Genomic DNA, 21,491 nt, shown 5'->3' on the forward strand with positions numbered 1-21,491 from the left:
GGGAGGAGGAGGAGGAGGAGGAGGAGGAAGGAGGGAAAGGGAAAGGGGAGGAGGAGGAGGAGGAAGGAGGGAAAGGGAAAGGGGAGGAGGAGGAGGAGGAAGGAGGGAAAGGGAAAGGGGAGGAGGAGGAGGAGGAAGGAGGGAAAGGGAAAGGGGAGGAGGAGGAGGAGGAAGGAGGGAAAGGGAAAGGGGAGGAGGAGGAGGAAGGAGGGAAAGGGAAGGGGAGGAGGAGGAGGAAGGAGGGAAAGGGGAGGAGGAGGAGGAGGAGGAAGGAGGGAAAGGGGAGGAGGAGGAGGAGGAGGAAGGAGGGAAAGGGGAGGAGGAGGAGGAGGAGGAAGGAGGGAAAGGGGAGGAGGAGGAGGAGGAGGAGGAAGGAGGGAAAGGGGAGGAGGAGGAGGAGGAGGAGGAAGGAGGGAAAGGGGAGGAGGAGGAGGAGGAGGAGGAAGGAGGGAAAGGGGAGGAGGAGGAGGAGGAGGAGGAGGAAGGAGGGAAAGGGGAGGAGGAGGAGGAGGAGGAGGAGGAGGAGGAAGGAGGGAAAGGGGAGGAGGAGGAGGAGGAGGAAGGAGGGAAAGGGGAGGAGGAGGAGGAGGAGGAAGGAGGGAAAGGGGAGGAGGAGGAGGAAGGAGGGAAAGGGGAGGAGGAGGAGGAAGGAGGGAAAGGGGAGGAGGAGGAGGAGGAGGAGGAGGAAGGAGGGAAAGGGAAAGGGGAGGAGGAGGAGGAAGGAGGGAAAGGGAAAGGGGAGGAGGAGGAGGAGGAGGAGGAGGAAGGAGGGAAAGGGAAAGGGGAGGAGGAGGAGGAAGGAGGGAAAGGGAAAGGGGAGGAGGAGGAGGAAGGAGGGAAAGGGAAAGGGGAGGAGGAGGAGGAGGAGGAGGAGGAAGGAGGGAAAGGGAAAGGGGAGGAGGAGGAGGAGGAGGAAGGAGGGAAAGGGAAAGGGGAGGAGGAGGAAGGAAGGAGGGAAAGGGAAAGGGGAGGAGGAGGAGGAGGAAGGAGGGAAAGGGAAAGGGGAGGAGGAGGAGGAGGAAGGAGGGAAAGGGAAAGGGGAGGAGGAGGAGGAAGGAGGGAAAGGGGAGGAGGAGGAGGAGGAAGGAGGGAAAGGGGAGGAGGAGGAGGAGGAGGAGGAAGGAGGGAAAGGGGAGGAGGAGGAGGAGGGAAAGGGGAGGAGGAGGAGGAGGAGGAGGAGGAGGAGGAAGGAGGGAAAGAGGAGGAGGAGGAGGAGGAGGAAGGGGGGAAAGGGGAGGAGGAGGGAAAGGGGAGGAGGAGGAGGAAGGGGGGAAAGGGGAGGAGGAGGGAAAGGGGAGGAGGAGGAGGAGGAGGAGGAGGAGGAGGAGGAAGGGAAAGGGGGGGGAGGAGGAGGAGGAGGAGGAGGAGGAGGAAGGGAAAGGGGAGGAGGAGGAGGAGGAGGAAGGGAAGGGGGAGGAGGAGGAGGAGGAGGAGGAGGAGGAGGAGGAGGAAGGAAGGAGGAGGAGGAGGAAGGAGGGAAAGGGGAGGAGGAGGAAGGGAATGGGAAAGGGGAGGAGGAGGAGGAGGAGGAGGAGGAGGAGGAGGAGGAGGGGAAAGGGGAGGTAAAGGCTGTGAAATATCTGGGATTAGAAATTAACCGTAATCCTAAAATAGGGTATCAGGCGAATTTCGGCTGGCTCTTTCAGAAAATATTAGAAGATCTAAAGATTTGGGCTTCCTTTCCTTTATCGTTATCGGCTTCAATTAATCTGATTAAAACAATAATCTTTCCAAAAATCTTGTATCATCTACAGAATCTCCCACTTCTGATTCTAAACAAAGATCTTGAGAAACTGTCTTCGGCGTTTTCAAAGTTTATTTGGAAATCCAAAAAACCTCGACTCTCGTTAAATAGGTTTTTCTCAGAAATATGAGGAGGCTGGGTTAGCTTTACCCTGTCTCAGACTCTATAATTATGCATCTTTATGTAAAATGGCAATTGACTGGATTTCCCAGACTAATCTAGTCACTACTCTGGATAGTGAAGCTTACATGATTAAACCGTGGACCTTGAAAGCTCTATTGCATTGTACCCCTCGCTCTCTACCTGCAGGGGTGTCTTCACTTCTGTCTTTTAGGAATATAATCGTGGCATGGCATAGGTTTTGTAAACTGCTAAAAATTGATCCTTCCCTTTCCGAATTTTTACCCATTAAGGGGAATCCATTATTTCCTCCTGGTATTGACCAGAAGTGTTTTTATGAATGGCAGGTGAAAGGTCTAGAATATATACATCAACTGCTTAACAATGAGCTACAGATACTTTCTTGGGAGTCCATTAAGGAGCAATATTCTCTTCCCTGGTCAAATCGTTTTGCTTATTTTCAGATCCTGCATTTTGTTAGATCACAAAATTGGTGCCCTGATAGGTATGGCAACTGGGCGGAGGTAAAGACGTGTATTAAAAAATTTATTGTTGGTGATGCTTCTATCTCATTGATCTATGATATTATGCTGACTAAACAAGGGACACTAGATGAAGATAGATTAATTAGACTCTGGCTCCCTTATATTCCTTCAATTGATTGCGGGAAAATATGTAAAAGCCTCTCGTTAGTGGCCACTCTCCCTGTGTCAGTGAGCTGGAAAGAATCTCACTTGAAAGTTCTAAATAATTGTTATTTCTCTCCGGCTAGATTGTCTAATTTTTTTCCCATCAAAGTGTTTAAGTGTGAGCATTGTCTATACATTTCTGCCGATCTCCGCCATATGTTATGGTCCTGCCCAAAAATTTCTCAATTATGGGCGAAAGTCCAGTTTTGGTATAATAGAGTCTTTGAAAGTTCCATCCTCTTTTCCTTCGAGGACATTGTATTACTCTTTCCAGTAATAGGTGGGAGTATTAAATTGCGCATTTTAAATACCATTTTATTAATAGTGAGGTTTAACATCCTTAAAGATCCCCCCGAGCCTGTCACTTGTTTTAAGAGACATCCAAGCTCAGATTATTTTTGAATCTTTCCATCTGTCACAAGTATCTGAAAGAAAAATTAAGGAATTCTTGGTTGGATGGTCTCCGGTTATTAAGTTATTTCCAATCTCCCTGCAAAGGCAGATTTTAAAACCGTTTGTGGCCTCAATTAGCTTTGCGGAACTAGTAATTCTCCAGGTTTTTCCTGATACTTGGCTCACCAATGAAGTAGGTTAGAATAGTCATCCTTAAAAAGTGATCCCCAGGTAATATGATGGCATGGAGTAAGTCCGGAGGTGGTGGTGGGGGGGGGGGGGTTTCTTATCGTTTTTTTTTTTTTTCCCTTTTCTGTGTTTTTGTTTTGTCTTGTTTTTTTCCTTACCCTGAGGGGTTGGTAGTTATTTAAAAATTAGCCATTTTAGCTGAATTGCACTTGTGAAATAGATAGGGGCAATGCTGACTGGAAATCTTGAATATATATATATATATATATATCTTATTGTTATCTGGTCCTGCGTGACTCAGAAATTGTTATTTTTGTGTTATTATCATTTTTTTTTTTTTTGTTAAATAGCTAAGACTAATAAAGATAATTGTAAAAAAAAAAAAAAAAAAAAAAAAAAAGGGAAGGGAAGGGGAAAGGGAAAGGGGAGGAGGAGGAGGAGGAGGAGGAGGAGGAAGGGAAAGGGGAGGAGGAAAAAGGGAAAGGGGAGGAGGAGGAAGGGAAAGGGGAGGAGGAGGAGGAGGAGGAGGAGGAGGAAGGGAAAGGGGAGGAGGAAGGGAAAGGGGAGGAGGAAGGGAAAGGGGAGGAGGAGGAGGAAGGGAAAGGGGAGGAGGAGGAGGAGGAGGAGGAGGAGGAGGAGGAAAGGAAGGAAGGAAGAAAGAAGAGAAAAAGGAGGAGATGGAAGAGAAGGGAGGAGGAAGAAGGGTACAGGGAAAAGGGAAGAAAGGAGGAAAAGAAGAAGGGAAAGAGGAGTAGTAAGAAGGGAAAGAGGAGAAGGAGGAAGAAGGAAGAGGAGAAAGGAGGGAAAGAGGAGAAGGAGGAAGAAGGGTATGAGAAGAAGGAAGAGGAGAAAGGAGAAAGAAGGGAAAGAGAAGGATAAAGAATAAGAGAAGAAAGGAGGAAGAAGGGAAAGAGGAGGGTGGGGGGGAAGAAGAAGAGAAAGAGGAAGAAGGGGAAGAGGAGAAGAAAGGAGAAAGAAGGTAACAAGAAGGAGGAAGACGAGGAAGGAAGGAAAGAGGAAAGAAGGAAGAAGACGGGAAAGAGGAGAAGGATGTGGTGGATGAAGAGGGAAAAAAAAAAAAAAAAAAAAGAGGATAAAGAGGGGGAAAAGAGAGGAAAAAGGAGCAGGAAGAGAAAAAAATAGGCGCAGGACGAGATATATAAAAGAGGTAAAGGAGGAGTAAGATGAGGAATAGGAAAAAAAGGGGAGGAAGAAGAGGAAAAAAAAAAAAAGGATACAAAAAAAAAAAAAAAAAAAAGAGTGAGAGGAGGAGGAAAAGTGTGATAATGGCTATAAAGAGGTTTAAGGAGGAAAAATAAGACAAGAGAGGAAGAGCAAGCAGAAGAAGAATGTATAACATAATTAAAAGTATCTTTTTACATCTGTTAAGTTATGTATGATGTCATCGTAGAGGTCCCATGATGTCACGAGGCATAAGTACAGTGTAGCTTTTGGGTATCTACATGTAGTAAGGTATGAATTGAATACATACATTATAGACAACAGACTTACTGAGACTAAACTTCCTGGAATTTTACTGAAATATCTCCAGACTTCAGATGTGTAGTATACAAATTAATGAAGGAAAAGTAATGGACCCAACTGATTGGGTAAGACATTTAACTCAATATGAGCATATACTTAACATGGGCTGCCAGCAATAGGGCATGCTATGAGTCGCCATGTGGTCCTATGTCATCTGATTTCAGTTGTGACGATGACCCTGTGTACCATTTTACCCAGATCACTTACTGGTTGAACTGCTGGTCACACTATCCACAATGCTCCACAAACTCACCAGGGCTGTACTGCCAAGTTTCAGAGGCTGAAATGAGAGGGGAAAAAAACAGTTTAATGGCCAGAGAAGAGGTGCCCACTATGCCATTTTGAAGCCCACATTTCCAAAAATACCTAAATATGTTTAGTTACTCATAATGAAACATTGCAATATATTTTCATTATTTATTTTGTCCCTGTTTCATGTAATTTAGCAGTTTCTAATTCTCAGAACTTGGAATGCACATGCCAATTTCTAAAGATTAACCCTGCTACATATCTGTTCTTAATTGGCGTTAGCAGATAACTGTCTATATTATCTTTATGAACAGGGCTGGCCTTGTTGTCTGTGTGAAGGATAAATACATAGGGCCAGATTACAAGCATGTCGCTAAATATTTGTTTCGCTCGCTTGCTAACACAGCTAAAAGTAAATTTTTAAAGCAGGCGGTTAGCTAGCGTATTAGAAGTTAAAAGTAAAAAAGTTATCACAAGACCAAAACCTGATGCGCTCTAACTTTAAGACTATGGATATCGCGACCACGTTAACTTTTTCCCATAGACTTCAATGGAGCAAACTTTTTAAAAAATCCTAACACTTATCAGTCGCACGCTAACCCAACGCTGTATTACACCAACAGTGCTGAACCCGAAGGAATTTATGAATATTTCACAATCTAATGTTCTTCACAAATTATATCTCCTAACCAAGCCCCAAAGTTTTATTTGAATACCGTCAGCTACCTTCTCCAGCTTGTTCCCGTTTGTGTAAAAACATAATTTATGCTTACCTGATAAATTCCTTTCTTCTGTAGTGTGATCAGTCCACGGGTCATCATTACTTCTAGGATATTACTCCTCCCCAACAGGAAGTGCAAGAGGATTCACCCAGCAGAGCTGCATATAGCTCCTCCCCTCTACGTCACTCCCAGTCATTCGACCAAGGACCAACGAGAAAGGAAAAGCCAAGGGTGAAGTGGTGACTGGAGTATAAATTAAAAAATATTTACCTGCCTTAAAAACAGGGCGGGCCGTGGACTGATCACACTACAGAAGAAAGGAATTTATCAGGTAAGCATAAATTATGTTTTCTTCTGTTAAGTGTGATCAGTCCACGGGTCATCATTACTTCTGGGATACCAATACCAAAGCAAAAGTACACGGATGACGGGAGGGATAGGCAGGCTCTTTATACAGAAGGAACCACTGCCTGAAGAACCTTTCTCCCAAAAATAGCCTCCGAAGAAGCAAAAGTGTCAAATTTGTAAAATTTGGAAAAAGTATGAAGCGAAGACCAAGAGGCCTCATTCTTGAAGGCCCAAGTGGAAGCCACAGCTCTAGTAGAATGAGCTGTAATTCTTTCAGGAGGCTGCTGTCCAGCAGTCTCATAAGCTAAACGAATTATGCTACGAAGCCAAAAAGAAAGAGAGGTAGCGGAAGCTTTTTGACCTCTCCTCTGCCCAGAGTAAATGACAAACAGAGAAGACGTTTGTCGAAATTCCTTAGTTGCCTGTAAGTAAAATTTTAGAGCACGGACTACATCCAGGTTGTGCAGTAGACGTTCCTTCTTTGAAGAAGGATTTGGGCATAAAGAAGGAACAACAATCTCTTGATTGATATTCCTGTTAGTAACTACCTTAGGTAAGAACCCAGGTTTAGTACGCAGGACTACCTTATCCGAATGAAAAATCAAATAAGGAGAATCACAATGTAAGGCCGATAATTCAGAGACTCTTCGAGCCGAGGAAATAGCCATTAAAAAATAGAACTTTCCAAGATAACAACTTTATATCAATGGAATGAAGGGGTTCAAACGGAACGCCCTGTAAAACATTAAGAACAAGGTTTAAACTCCATGGTGGAGCAACAGTTTTAAACACAGGCTTAATTCTGGCCAAAGCCTGACAAAAAGCCTGGACGTCAGGAACTTCTGACAGACGTTTGTGTAACAGAATGGACAGAGCTGAGATCTGTCCCTTTAATGAACTAGCAGATAAACCCTTTTCTAAACCTTCTTGTAAAAAAAGACAATATCCTAGGAATCCTAACCTTACTCCAAGAGTAACCTTTGGATTCACACCAATATAGGTATTTACGCCATATCTTATGGTAAATCTTTCTGGTAACAGGTTTCCTAGCCTGTATTAAGGTATCAATAACTGACTCAGAAAATCCACGTCTTGATAAAATCAAGCGTTCAATTTCCAAGCAGTCAGCTTCAGAGAAGTTAGATTTTGATGTTTGAAGGGACCCTGTATCAGAAGGTCCTGTTTCAGAGGTAGAGACCAAGGTGGACAGGATGACATGTCCACCAGGTCTGCATACCAAGTCCTGCGTGGCCACGCAGGTGCTATTAGAATCACTGATGCTCTCTCTTGTTTGATTCTGGGAATCAATCGAGGAAGCAACGGGAAGGGTGGAAACATGTAAGCCATCCTGAAGTCCCAAGGTGCTGTCAGAGCATCTATCAGGACTGCTCCTGGATCCCTGGATCTGGACCCGTAACGAGGAAGCTTGGCGTTCTGTCGAGACGCCATGAGATCTATCTCTGGTTTGCCCCAACGTCGAAGTATTTGGGCAAAGACCTCCGGATGAAGTTCCCACTCCCCCGGATGAAAAGTCTGACGACTTAAGAAATCCACCTCCCAGTTCTCCACTCCCGGGATGTGGATTGCTGACAGGTGGCAAGAGTGAGACTCTGCCCAGCAAATTATCTTTGATACTTCCATCATAGCTAGGGAGCTTCTTGTCCCTCCCTGATGGTTGATGTAAGCTACAGTCGTGATGTTGTCCGACTGAAACCTGATGAACCCCCGAGTTGTCAACTGGGGCCAAGCCAGGAGGGCATTGAGAACTGCTCTCAATTCCAGAATGTTTATTGGCAGGAGACTCTCCTCCTGACTCCATTGTCCCTGAGCCTTCAGAGAATTCCAGACGGCACCCCAACCTAGAAGGCTGGCGTCTGTTGTTACAATTGTCCAGTCTGGTCTGCTGAATGGCATCCCCCTGGACAGATGTGGCCGAGAAAGCCACCATAGAAGAGAATTTCTGGTCTCTTGATCCAGATTCAGAGAAGGGGATAAGTCTGAGTAATCCCCATTCCACTGACTTAGCATGCACAGTTGCAGTGGTCTGAGGTGTAAGCGTGCAAAGGGTACTATGTCCATTGCCGCTACCATTAAGCCGATTACCTCCATGCATTGAGCCACTGACGGGTGTTGAATGGAATGAAGGGTGCGGCAAGCACTTTGAAGTCTTGTTAGCCTGTCCTCTGTCAGGTAAATCTTCATTTCTACAGAATCTATAAGAGTCCCCAGGAAGGGAACTCTTGTGAGTGGAACGAGTGAACTTTTCTTTTCGTTCACCTTCCATCCATGTGACCTTAGAAATGCCAGCACTAACTCTGTATGAGACTTGGCAGTTTGAAAGCTTGAAGCTTGTATCAGAATGTCGTCTAGGTATGGAGCTACCGAGATTCCCCGCGGTCTTAGTACCGCCAGAAGAGCACCCAGAACCTTTGTGAAGATTCTTGGAGCTGTAGCCAATCCGAATGGAAGAGCCACAAACTGGTAATGCCTGTCTAGGAAGGCAAACCTTAGGTACCGATAATGATCTTTGTGAATCGGTATGTGAAGGTAAGCATCTTTTAAATCTACAGTGGTCATGTATTGACCCTCTTGGATCATAGGTAAAATTGTCCGAATAGTCTCCATCTTGAACGATGGAACTCTTAGGAATTTGTTTAGGATCTTTAAGTCCAGGATTGGTCTGAAAGTTCCCTCTTTTTTGGGAACCACAAACAGATTTGAGTAAAACCCCTGTCCCTGTTCCGATCGTGGAACTGGATGGATTACTCCCATTAACAAGAGCTCTTGTACGCAGCGTAGAAACGCCTCTTTCTTTGTCTGGATTGTTGACAATCTTGACAGATGAAATCTCTCTCTTGGAGGAGAGTATTTGAAGTCCAGAAGGTATCCCTGAGATATTATCTCTAGCGCCCAGGGATCCTGAACATCTCTTGCCCAAGCCTGGGCGAAGAGAGAAAGTCTGCCCCCCACTAGATCTGATCCCGGATCGGGGGCCCTCAATTCATGCTGTTTTAGGGGCAGCAGCAGGTTTCCTAGTCTGCTTGCCCTTGTTCCAGGACTGGTTAGGTTTCCAGCCTTGTCTGTAGCGAGCAACAGCTCCTTCCTGTTTTGGTGCAGAGGAAGTTGATGCTGCTCCTGCTTTGAAATTACGAAAGGAACGAAAATTAGACTGTCTAGTCTTGGCTTTGGCTTTGTCCTGAGGCAGGGCATGGCCTTTACCTCCTGTAATGTCAGCGATAATCTCTTTCAACCCGGGCCCGAATAAGGTCTGCCCTTTGAAAGGTATATTAAGCAATTTAGACTTAGAAGTAACATCAGCTGACCAGGATTTTAGCCACAGCGCCCTGCGTGCCTGAATGGCGAATCCTGAATTCTTCGCCGTAAGTTTAGTAAGATGTACTACGGCCTCCGAAATGAATGAATTAGCTAGTTTAAGGACTCTAAGCCTGTCCGTAATGTCGTCCAGAGTAGCTGAACCAATGTTCTCTTCCAGAGACTCAATCCAGAATGCCGCTGCAGCCGTGATCGGCGCAATGCATGCAAGGGGTTGCAATATAAAACCTTGTTGAACAAACATTTTCTTAAGGTAACCCTCTAACTTTTTATCCATTGGATCTGAAAAAGCACAGCTATCCTCCACCGGGATAGTGGTACGCTTAGCTAAGGTAGAAACTGCTCCCTCCACCTTAGGGACCGTTTGCCATAAGTCCCTTGTGGTGGCGTCTATTGGAAACATTTTTCTAAATATCGGAGGGGGTGAGAACGGCACACCGGGTCTATCCCACTCCTTAGTAACAATTTCAGTAAGTCTCTTAGGTATAGGAAAAACCTCAGTACTCGTCGGTACCGCAAAATATTTATCCAACCTACACATTTTCTCTGGTATTGCAACTGTGTTACAATCATTCAGAGCCGCTAACACCTCCCCTAGTAATACACAGAGGTTTTCCAGTTTAAATTTAAAATTTGAAATATCTGAATCCAGTCTGTTTGGATCAGAACCGTCACCCACAGAATGAAGTTCTCCGTCCTCATGTTCTGCCACCTGTGACGCAGTGTCTGACATGGCCCTAATATTATCAGCGCACTCTGTTCTCACCCCAGAGTGATCACGCTTACCTCTTAGTTCTGGTAATTTAGCCAAAACCTCAGTCATAACAGTAGCCATATCCTGTAATGTGATTTGTAATGGCCGCCCAGATGTACTCGGCGCTACAATATCACGCACCTCCCTCTGAGCGGGAGATGTAGGTACTGACACGTGAGGCGAGTTAGTCGGCATAACTCTCCCCTCGTTGTTTGGTGAAATTTGTTCAATTTGTACAGATTGACTTTTATTTAAAGTAGCATCAATACAGTTAGTACATAAATTTCTATTGGGCTCCACTTTGGCATTGCAACAAATGACACAGGTATCATCCTCTGAATCAGACATGTTTAACACACTAGAAAATAAACTTGCAACTTGGAAATACAATTCAATTAGAATAATATTAAAATGTACTGTGCCTTTAAGAAGCACAGAAGATCTATGACAGTTGAAAATTAATAAATTGAAACAGTTATAGCCTCAATCCTTGTAAACAACACAACTTTAGCAAAGGTTTAATCCCATTAGCAAAGATAACAAATTCTGAAAGCAGGAAACAAATTACAGAATAAACGTTTTTTATCTCAGTCAAACTATAATTCTCACAGCTCTGCTGAGAGAAATTACCTCCCTCAAAATAAGTTTGAAGACCCCTGAGCTCTGTAGAGATGAACCGGATCATGCAGGGAATACAATGAGTTGCTGACTGAAATATTTGATGCATAGAAAAAGCGCCAAAAAACGGCCCCTCCCCCTCACACACAGCAGTGAGGGAGAACAGAAACTGTCAGAAAACAGATTAAGCAACTGCCAAGTGGAAAAATAGTGCCCAAACATTTATTCACTCAGTACCTCAGCAAATGAAAACGATTTTACATTCCAGCAAAAACGTTAAACATAATCTCTAGTTATTAAACAGCTTTATATATTTCATACAGTGTAATTCTAGTGAAGTACCATTCCCCAGAATACTGAAGTGTAAAGTATACATACATGACATTATATCGGTATGGCAGGATTTTCTCATCAATTCCATTGTCAGAAAATAAAAACTGCTACATACCTCTATGCAGATTCATCTGCCCGCTGTCCCCTGATCTGAAGTTTACCTCACTCCTCAGATGGCCGAGAACAGCAATATGATCTTAACTACTCCGGCTAAAATCATAGCAAAACTCTGGTAGATTCTTCTTCAAACTCTGCCAGAGAGGTAATAACACACTCCGGTGCTATTTTAAAATAACAAACTTTTGATTGAAGATATAAAACTAAGTATAATCACCATAGTCCTCTCACACATCCTATCTAGTCGTTGGGTGCAAGAGAATGACTGGGAGTGATGTAGAGGGGAGGAGCTATATGCAGCTCTGCTGGGTGAATCCTCTTGCACTTCCTGTTGGGGAGGAGTAATATCCCAGAAGTAATGATGACCCGTGGACTGATCACACTTAACAGAAGAAAGGTCTTTTCATATGCAAAAGAAGGGAGGGGGGTGTCTTATTTCCCCACTTGCAGTGGGCTTTCCAGCTACCTTTTCAACAGAGATTAATTGAGAGCTTCTAAGTAAGTTTTTAAACCATTTTATACTGGATTTTTTTATATCAGTATCTGTGCATCTTATTCTTTATAGTAGTGTCTATTACATGAAGATCTATGAAAATTGGTGCATACTGTCCCTTTAAGTGGGATTGGAAATAGAAGCTATTTCATGCAGGAAACTAATTTAAGTTAAATTTCCCCCCCCCCTATAATTGAGCTTAAGTTTGCTAGAAAAATATGGAAGGTGCTTGCCTGTTTTTGTGACTTATAAAATGAATCTGTAATGATTCAAATAGATAGCAACAGATAGCAACACGTTTCTCAGCTCTCTGGCTGTTTCCTCGGGACTATGGTTCTGCGGTAGCTGCTATGTCATTCTATATATGTTTAACACTAATTTAGTCCTTATGCCTCTGGTTTCACTATTATGGTTCTGCGGTAGCTGCTATGTCATTCTATATATGTTTAACACTAATTTAGTCCTTATGCCTCTGGTTTCACTATTATGGTTCTGCAGTAGCTGCTATGTCATTCTATATATGTTTAACACTAATTTAGTCCTTATGCCTCTGGTTTCACTATTATGGTTCTGCAGTAGCTGCTATGTCATTCTATATATGTTTAACACTAATTTAGTCCTTATGCCTCTGGTTTCACTATTATGGTTCTGCAGTAGCTGCTATAAGGACTAAATTAGTGTTAAACATATATAGAATGACATAGCAGCTACCACAGAACCGTAATAGTGAAACCAGAGGCATAAGGACTAAATTAGTGTTAAACATATATAGAATGACATAGCAGCTACTGCAGAACCATAATAGTGAAACCAGAGGCATAAGGACTAAATTAGTGTTAAACATATATAGAATGACATAGCAGCTACTGCAGAACCGTAATAGTGAAACCAGAGGCATAAGGACTAAATTAGTGTTAAACATATATAGAATGACATAGCAGCTACTGCAGAACCATAATAGTGAAACCAGAGGCATAAGGACTAAATTAGTGTTAAACATATATAGAATGACATAGCAGCTACTGCAGAACCATAATAGGGAAACCAGAGGCATAAGGACTAAATTAGTGTTAAACATATATAGAATGACATAGCAGCTACTGCAGAACCATAATAGTGAAACCAGAGGCATAAGGACTAAATTAGTGTTAAACATATATAGAATGACATAGCAGCTACTGCAGAACCATAATAGTGAAACCAGAGGCATAAGGACTAAATTAGTGTTAAACATATATAGAATGACATAGCAGCTACTGCAGAACCATAATAGTGAAACCAGAGGCATAAGGACTAAATTAGTGTTAAACATATATAGAATGACATAGCAGCTACTGCAGAACCATAATAGTGAAACCAGAGGCATAAGGACTAAATTAGTGTTAAACATATATAGAATGACATAGCAGCTACTGCAGAACCATAATAGTGAAACCAGAGGCATAAGGACTAAATTAGTGTTAAACATATATAGAATGACATAGCAGCTACTACAGAACCATAATAGTAAAACCAGAGGTATAAGGAATTATAAGGTGTATTCATACTCTAACACTATTACTAATACCGGCAAATAAGAACTGTGGTGGTGACCTAAATCCTTTGTGACTACAAAACAAGGGTACACACGTGCCGACAATTCAAACGTTACCTTCAATAATTTAAAGTAATACACAAAAGCATATATTCACGTGTTGTAGCACTACACACTATCCAATCCACCAATATAACCGGTTTTCCCTAAGACTCTATATTTATATTCAGCTGGATGAAGATGGTAATGGAAACCTTATAGCACATATTGTGGTACTTATATTAAACTCAGTGTACTGAATACCTATTCCAGCCTCTTTTCTCTGATTTAGGCTAAAATATTAATGTAACTTTATCTAACAAGTGATAGATAATATGTCTTTAGATAATATCCGTACAGTGTGGATTCCTGGTTGGATTAAACATTTATCAAAGGCAATACTTATTGATTAACAGGAATCCAGGCAATGGATCTCTAGTTGTTTAATTTGTTCACACACACTGGGTCCCATACTTTTAACAGAACCTTAATAAAAGTTATATTTAATCTTTCCAGTTTCTCCATTTTTTAGTCCAAGCTTTGAGTGCTATTAGTGCTGCCTCTGGGGGCTCTTCCCTCATTAGCCGGTTACATTTAAAACTGCTGAACAGCACCTCTCCCCGATTTGCACTTTAGATCATTGGCATAACACAGATTCGCCTGAGAAATATTTAATTTTAGGGGGGCCAGCCTCAGTAGTGCCATTGTACACCCAATTGTCCTCAAGTGAGAGATCCCAGTCAGCCCCACTAAGCACATTTGGGTGCCGCTACACTTGTGAGTACGAACATACACGTGTGTTACAGTATAGCGTCATATGGAGGTGCCCTTGTCTTGTGATTCTTTTCACAGAATTTAACAGAAAACAGTGACTGAGAAGAAGAGTGAAAATTGCTGCTGTCACTTCCCACCTAGCCGGAGTGTGGCTCCGCCTCTGCCAAACCCAGACTCCTCCTATGAGCTACCTTGATTTCTAGCTCTGGTGCTTTGCAGAGTAAGCATTTTCCCCAAAATTTTAATTTCCTGAACCACCCTTGGTCCTAAGTAGGAGACTGAACGTTGTTTTTTTTTTCTACATTGCTCATTTCAATCCTCAACTGCACCCTGGAGTGATGGAGCTAATAACTGTTCAAAACAATTTGCCTGCACATGAGTATATTAATTTACTTGTAATTGTGTTGTGCATTACCTCACATGCAGGATATTCGGTCATCTCAATATTGTATGGCTGAAAAAAAATAAAGATAACAATATTGTAACTGATGAAAGACATTTTACTCAGTATAAAAAAAAAGAAATAAAAAAGGGTCTGTGAACAGACTGTAAAGTGAGTGAAAAAGGTAGGGAAGTATTGTGACACAAGGGAAACGATAAACCATGTGCAGCCACCATAGTTCTGGAGAAGAGTTATTATACTTTATTTATGAAGCACCAACATATTCAAAATTTACAAACACATACAGGAGGAATTGAGGGCCCTATTCCCGTGGGAACTTCTAGAAGTTTAGGAGGCTGAGAAACAGGAGGTGAGGACTGCAAGATCGAGAAAGGTGTTAATGTAGAGTTAGATGAGGGAAGTGAAATTAATTTATTACTGAGTTGGGTGGGCGGCTTCTCTGAACAGAAAAGTCTTCAGGGAGCATTTAAAGGAACAAGGATTAGGGCAAAGCCTGACAGCACGAGGGAGAGTGTTCCAGAGGGTAGGTGCTGCACGACAGAAGTCCTGCAATCTGTAAACTGCAGGAGAGATACACAAGGTCACCTAATGAGATATATCATGTTATTTGTGATGGAACGCCTGGTACCCTGACTGGGTACCTCTGTCAGAACACTTCCCTTGTCCTGGGCATCCTTTTATCGATCGGTGAACCCGGCGTGGTGAAGACAAGGTAGGGAGATCTTCAGGGGCTTAGTGTTAGGTTTATTTAAGGGGGGTTTGGGTTAGATTAGGGGTATGTGGGTGGTGGGTTGTAATGTTGGGGGGGGGTTATTGTATATTTTTTTTTTACAGGCAAAAGAGCTGAATTCTTTGGGGCATGCCCCGCAAAGGGCCCTTTTCAGGGCTGGTAAGGTAAAAGAGCTTTTCTATTTTAATTTTAGAATAGGGTAGGGCATTTTTTTTTATTTTGGGGGTCTTTGTTATTTTATTAGGGGGCTTAGAGTAGGTGTAATTAGTTTAAAATTGTTGTAATATTTTTCTGATGGTTGTAAATATTTTTTTATTTTTTGTAACTTAGTTCTTTTTTATTTTTTGTACTTTAGTTAGTTTATTTTATTGTATTTATTTGTAGGTATTGTATTTAATTAATTTATTGATAGTGTAGTGTTAGGTTTAATTGTAGGTAATTGTAGGTATTTTATTTAATTAATTTATTGATAGTGTAGTGTTAGGTTTAATTGTAACTTAGGTTAGGATTTATTTTACAGGTAATTTTGTAATTATTTTAACTAGGTAGCTATTAAATAGTTATTGACTATTTAATAGCAATTGTACCTGGTTAAAATAATGACAAAGTTGCCTGTAAAATAAATATTAATCCTAAAATAGCTACAATATAATTATAATTTATATTGTAGCTATATTAGGGTTTATTTTACAGGTAAGTATTTAGCTTTAAATAGGAATAATTTATTTAATAAGAGTTAATTTATTTCGTTAGATTTAAATTATATTTAACTTAGGGGGGTGTTAGTGTTAGGGTTAGACTTAGCTTTAGGGGTTAATACATTTATTAGAGTAGCGGTGAGATCCGGTCGGCAGATTAGGGGTTAATTATTGTAGGTAGGTGGAGGCGACGTTGGGGGCGGCATATTAGGGGTTAATAAATATAATATAGGAGTCGGCGGCGTTAGGGGCAGCAGATTAGGGGTACATAGGTATAATGTAGGTTGCGGCGGTGTACGGAGCGGCAGATTAGGGGTTAATTGTATAATGCAGGTGTCAGCGATAGCAAGGTTGGCAGATTAGGGGTTAATAAGTGTAAGGCTAGGGGTGTTTAGACTCGGGGTACATGTTAGGGTGTTAGGTGCAGACTTAGGAAGTGTTTCCCTAAAGGAAACAATGGGGCTGCGTTAGGAGCTGGACGCTGCTTTTTTGCAGGTGTTAGGTTTTTTTCAGCTCAAACTGCCCCATTGTTTTCTATGGGGGAATCGTGCACAAGCACGTTTTTGAAGCTGGCCGCGTCCGTAAGCACCGCTGGTATCGAGAGTTGCAGTGGCGGTAAATATGCTCTACGCTCCCCTTTTTTGGAGCCTAACGCAGCCATTCTGTAAACTCTATATACCAGCAGTATTTAAAAGGTGCGGGGGGAAAAAAGCATGCGTAGCTAACGCACCCCTTTGGCCGCAGAACTCTAAATCTAGCCGTTAGGTTTCTTTACACAAAAAATGAACACTTTATTGAACAGCAACACACATTTATACACCATGGCTATTGGTTAAACAGTAAAACAAACATATGAACAATACATCACAGCTACGAACAATTGTCTATTCACAGGTAAAACAGATTATTAACATATCAACTTAATAAACTGGGGGGAAGTTTACTCAGACAATCTGATTTTGGGCAGTCTAGTTAACATAATCACACAGGAACACAATCAGGTTAACCAAACAGACCGCTGAGACACAATCAAATCTGAAGCGTAAATAAAACACCTCTTATTAGAAAACATTAAGAACAGCTCTTGTTAAATATTAAGTCCTTTATGCCCACTTGGTTTATAGAGTCACAATTGCTCCCACAAGGGACACTCACACCCTGTACCCATCCTGTATCTATGGATACAGGGTGACATGGACATAACACAGAGTTATGAAAGTACACGGGTGTCCAGCAGATAAAATTCCACATTTCCATGCAGTCTCTGGGTATCCTTAAGCCCATGTACCCCCTGCCCAAAGAGTGTTCCATAACAGGCCCTCGGATCATGGTGTCTCCCATCACATTATTATTCTGCTATTCTAATGTAAAGTGCAGTAGACTCCGATACCAACTATACATAAGACCACAAAGGTCTCCCACAGTCAGAAATCTGTGCCAAGTCTACACTTCAGGGCAGATTGTTACAATGTGGGATACAGGGCGATTATACCATGGGACAGGAGGCTGGATATCAGGACAGTTGGGTAGTATGAGCAACATGAGCATGAAACAATATGGAGCATACAAGTGCTAAAAACTTTGAATGTTGGAGATGACAAACTCATTAGTGTAGCACCCCCAAACCTACTGGCTGCCATAAATCTGCAAATCACATCTTTATTCCCTTTTACATGTCTAGTGAGAGAGGTAAGGGGGGAAAACCATGGATTGAACTAAAGGCTGGAATAGGCAGTAGCATATTAGGACCACCACCAATTTTTTTTTAATATTTATTTTTTATTACATTTTTGCACAACAAAAATCATATAAATGCACAATTACATTAATTCAAAGGAAGGCTGTGGCGGTTCTACAGCTGGGACTGAGAGTTGCAAAGATTCAAGAAAGCAGTCCGTGTGAATTGTAATCTTCTCATTCATGCTATAGTCCTTGGCAATCCTTCATAATGAAGAGTTCTTAGAGTTCGCTCAATATTGGATGCCTAAGCTCTTGAATGCAAGACTGCAATTTGTAGACAAAACAGCCTCCAACTGTGGTTCAGATAACATGAGCCTCATCTTTACAATACTAATGAGATAAAAACAGATACAAAATTACAATTTTATATAAGAGAACTTTGTGTCCTCGAGCATATATGAAGTTTTCCGTTACACCCATATACAACTGTGTAGGAAAGTAATGTGAAGGTGGGATTAAAGCTGTTGTATGATATAATTAGCTGGCTACTAGCATCCTTAACCTAGTTAAGCCTGTGTTTAAAAAGCGTGTCATCGAAGAAGTCTAAGTTACCTACTTGGAGGTAATGGAATCTTTCTAATATTAAATCTGAATTAACTCGTCTCCTCCATTCATCCAATTTGGTGGATTTCCAGCATCTGGGGATCATTTGTTTTGCTGCGTTTATCATAATTTGAAAAAACAGAATTTATGTTTACCTGATAAATTACTTTCTCCAACGGTGTGTCCGGTCCACGGCGTCATCCTTACTTGTGGGATATTCTCTTCCCCAACAGGAAATGGCAAAGAGCCCAGCAAAGCTGGTCACATGATCCCTCCTAGGCTCCGCCTACCCCAGTCATTCGACCGACGTTAAGGAGGAATATTTGCATAGGAGAAACCATATGGTACCGTGGTGACTGTAGTTAAAGAAAATAAATTATCAGACCTGATTAAAAAAACCAGGGCGGGCCGTGGACCGGACACACCGTTGGAGAAAGTAATTTATCAGGTAAACATAAATTCTGTTTTCTCCAACATAGGTGTGTCCGGTCCACGGCGTCATCCTTACTTGTGGGAACCAATACCAAAGCTTTAGGACACGGATGAAGGGAGGGAGCAAATCAGGTCACCTAAATGGAAGGCACCACGGCTTGCAAAACCTTTCTCCCAAAAATAGCCTCAGAAGAAGCAAAAGTATCAAACTTGTAAAATTTGGTAAAAGTGTGCAGTGAAGACCAAGTCGCTGCCCTACATATCTGATCAACAGAAGCCTCGTTCTTGAAGGCCCATGTGGAAGCCACAGCCCTAGTGGAATGAGCTGTGATTCTTTCGGGAGGCTGCCGTCCGGCAGTCTCGTAAGCCAATCTGATGATGCTTTTAATCCAAAAAGAGAGAGAGGTAGAAGTTGCTTTTTGACCTCTCCTTTTACCGGAATAAACAACAAACAAGGAAGATGTTTGTCTAAAATCCTTTGTAGCATCTAAATAGAATTTTAGAGCGCGAACAACATCCAAATTGTGCAACAAACGTTCCTTCTTTGAAACTGGTTTCGGACACAGAGAAGGTACGATAATCTCCTGGTTAATGTTTTTGTTAGAAACAACTTTTGGAAGAAAACCAGGTTTAGTACGTAAAACCACCTTATCTGCATGGAACACCAGATAAGGAGGAGAACACTGCAGAGCAGATAATTCTGAAACTCTTCTAGCAGAAGAAATTGCAACTAAAAACAAAACTTTCCAAGATAATAACTTAATATCAACGGAATGCAAGGGTTCAAACGGAACCCCCTGAAGAACTGAAAGAACTAAATTGAGACTCCAAGGAGGAGTCAAAGGTTTGTAAACAGGCTTAATTCTAACCAGAGCCTGAACAAAGGCTTGAACATCTGGCACAGCGGCCAACTTTTTGTGAAGTAACACAGACAAGGCAGAAATCTGTCCCTTCAGGGAACTTGCAGATAATCCTTTTTCCAATCCTTCTTGAAGGAAGGATAGAATCCTAGGAATCTTAACCTTGTCCCAAGGGAATCCTTTAGATTCACACCAACAGATATATTTTTTCCAAATTTTGTGGTAAATCTTTCTAGTTACAGGCTTTCTGGCCTGAACAAGAGTATCGATAACAGAATCTGAGAACCCTCGCTTCGATAAGATCAAGCGTTCAATCTCCAAGCAGTCAGCTGGAGTGAAACCAGATTCGGATGTTCGAACGGACCCTGAACAAGAAGGTCTCGTCTCAAAGGTAGCTTCCAAGGTGGAGCCGATGACATATTCACCAGATCTGCATACCAAGTCCTGCGTGGCCACGCAGGAGCTATCAAGATCACCGACGCCCTCTCCTGATTGATCCTGGCTACCAGCCTGGGGATGAGAGGAAACGGCGGGAACACATAAGCTAGTTTGAAGGTCCAAGGTGCTACTAGTGCATCCACTAGAGCCGCCTTGGGATCCCTGGATCTGGACCCGTAGCAAGGAACTTTGAAGTTCTGACGAGAGGCCATCAGATCCATGTCTGGAATGCCCCACAGCTGAGTGACTTGGGCAAAGATTTCCGGATGGAGTTCCCACTCCCCCGGATGCAATGTCTGACGACTCAGAAAATCCGCTTCCCAATTTTCCACTCCTGGGATGTGGATAGCAGACAGGTGGCAGGAGTGAGACTCCGCCCATAGAATGATTTTGGTCACTTCTTCCATCGCCAGGGAACTCCTTGTTCCCCCCTGATGGTTGATGTACGCAACAGTTGTCATGTTGTCTGATTGAAACCGTATGAACTTGGCCCTCGCTAGCTGAGGCCAAGCCTTGAGAGCATTGAATATCGCTCTCAGTTCCAGAATATTTATCGGTAGAAGAGATTCTTCCCGAGACCAAAGACCCTGAGCTTTCAGGGATCCCCAGACCGCGCCCCAGCCCATCAGACTGGCGTCGGTCGTGACAATGACCCACTCTGGTCTGCGGAATGTCATCCCTCGTGACAGGTTGTCCAGGGACAGCCACCAACGGAGTGAGTCTCTGGTCCTCTGATTTACTTGTATCTTCGGAGACAAGTCTGTATAGTCCCCATTCCACTGACTGAGCATGCACAGTTGTAATGGTCTTAGATGAATGCGTGCAAAAGGAACTATGTCTATTGCCGCTACCATCAACCCGATCACTTCCATGCACTGAGCTATGGAAGGAAGAGGAACGGAATGAAGTATCCGACAAGAGTCTAGAAGTTTTGTTTTTCTGGCCTCTGTCAGAAAAATCCTCATTTCTAAGGAGTCTATTATTGTTCCCAAGAAGGGAACCCTTGTTGACGGAGATAGAGAACTCTTTTCCACGTTCACTTTCCATCCGTGAGATCTGAGAAAGGCCAGGACAATGTCCGTGTGAGCCTTTGCTTGAGGAAGGGACGACGCTTGAATCAGAATGTCGTCCAAGTAAGGTACTACAGCAATGCCCCTTGGTCTTAGCACAGCTAGAAGGGACCCTAGTACCTTTGTGAAAATCCTTGGAGCAGTGGCTAATCCGAAAGGAAGCGCCACGAACTGGTAATGTTTGTCCAGGAATGCGAACCTCAGGAACCGATGATGTTCCTTGTGGATAGGAATATGTAGATACGCATCCTTTAAATCCACCGTGGTCATGAATTGACCTTCCTGGATGGAAGGAAGAATAGTTCGAATGGTTTCCATCTTGAACGATGGAACCTTGAGAAACTTGTTTAAAATCTTGAGATCTAAGATTGGTCTGAACGTTCCCTCTTTTTTGGGAACTATAAACAGATTGGAGTAGAACCCCATCCCTTGTTCTCTTAATGGAACAGGATGAATCACTCCCATTTTTAACAGGTCTTCTACACAATGTAAGAATGCCTGTCTTTTTATGTGGTCTGAAGACAACTGAGACCTGTGGAACCTCCCCCTTGGGGGAAGTCCCTTGAATTCCAGAAGATAACCT

At 42.7% G+C, this 21,491-nt stretch overlaps 1 protein-coding gene across 2 annotated transcripts in view; it reads right to left on the minus strand.

The window, feature by feature from the left end:
• The window catches only part of LGALS12 (galectin 12), a 129,346-nt gene that overhangs the window by 93,399 nt on the left and 14,456 nt on the right, over positions 1-21,491 (minus strand). For both annotated transcript variants that reach the window (XM_053719938.1, XM_053719937.1), the window contains 2 exons: positions 14,410-14,448; positions 4,934-4,960 (listed from right to left, as the gene is read on the minus strand). In XM_053719938.1, the coding sequence (XP_053575913.1) occupies positions 4,934-4,960; positions 14,410-14,448 (66 nt within the window). The remainder of the gene's footprint in view (positions 1-4,933; positions 4,961-14,409; positions 14,449-21,491) is intronic.

Source organism: Bombina bombina, chromosome 7, assembly GCF_027579735.1.
Source record: "Bombina bombina isolate aBomBom1 chromosome 7, aBomBom1.pri, whole genome shotgun sequence".
In the NCBI taxonomy this organism is placed as follows: Eukaryota; Metazoa; Chordata; class Amphibia; order Anura; family Bombinatoridae; genus Bombina; species Bombina bombina.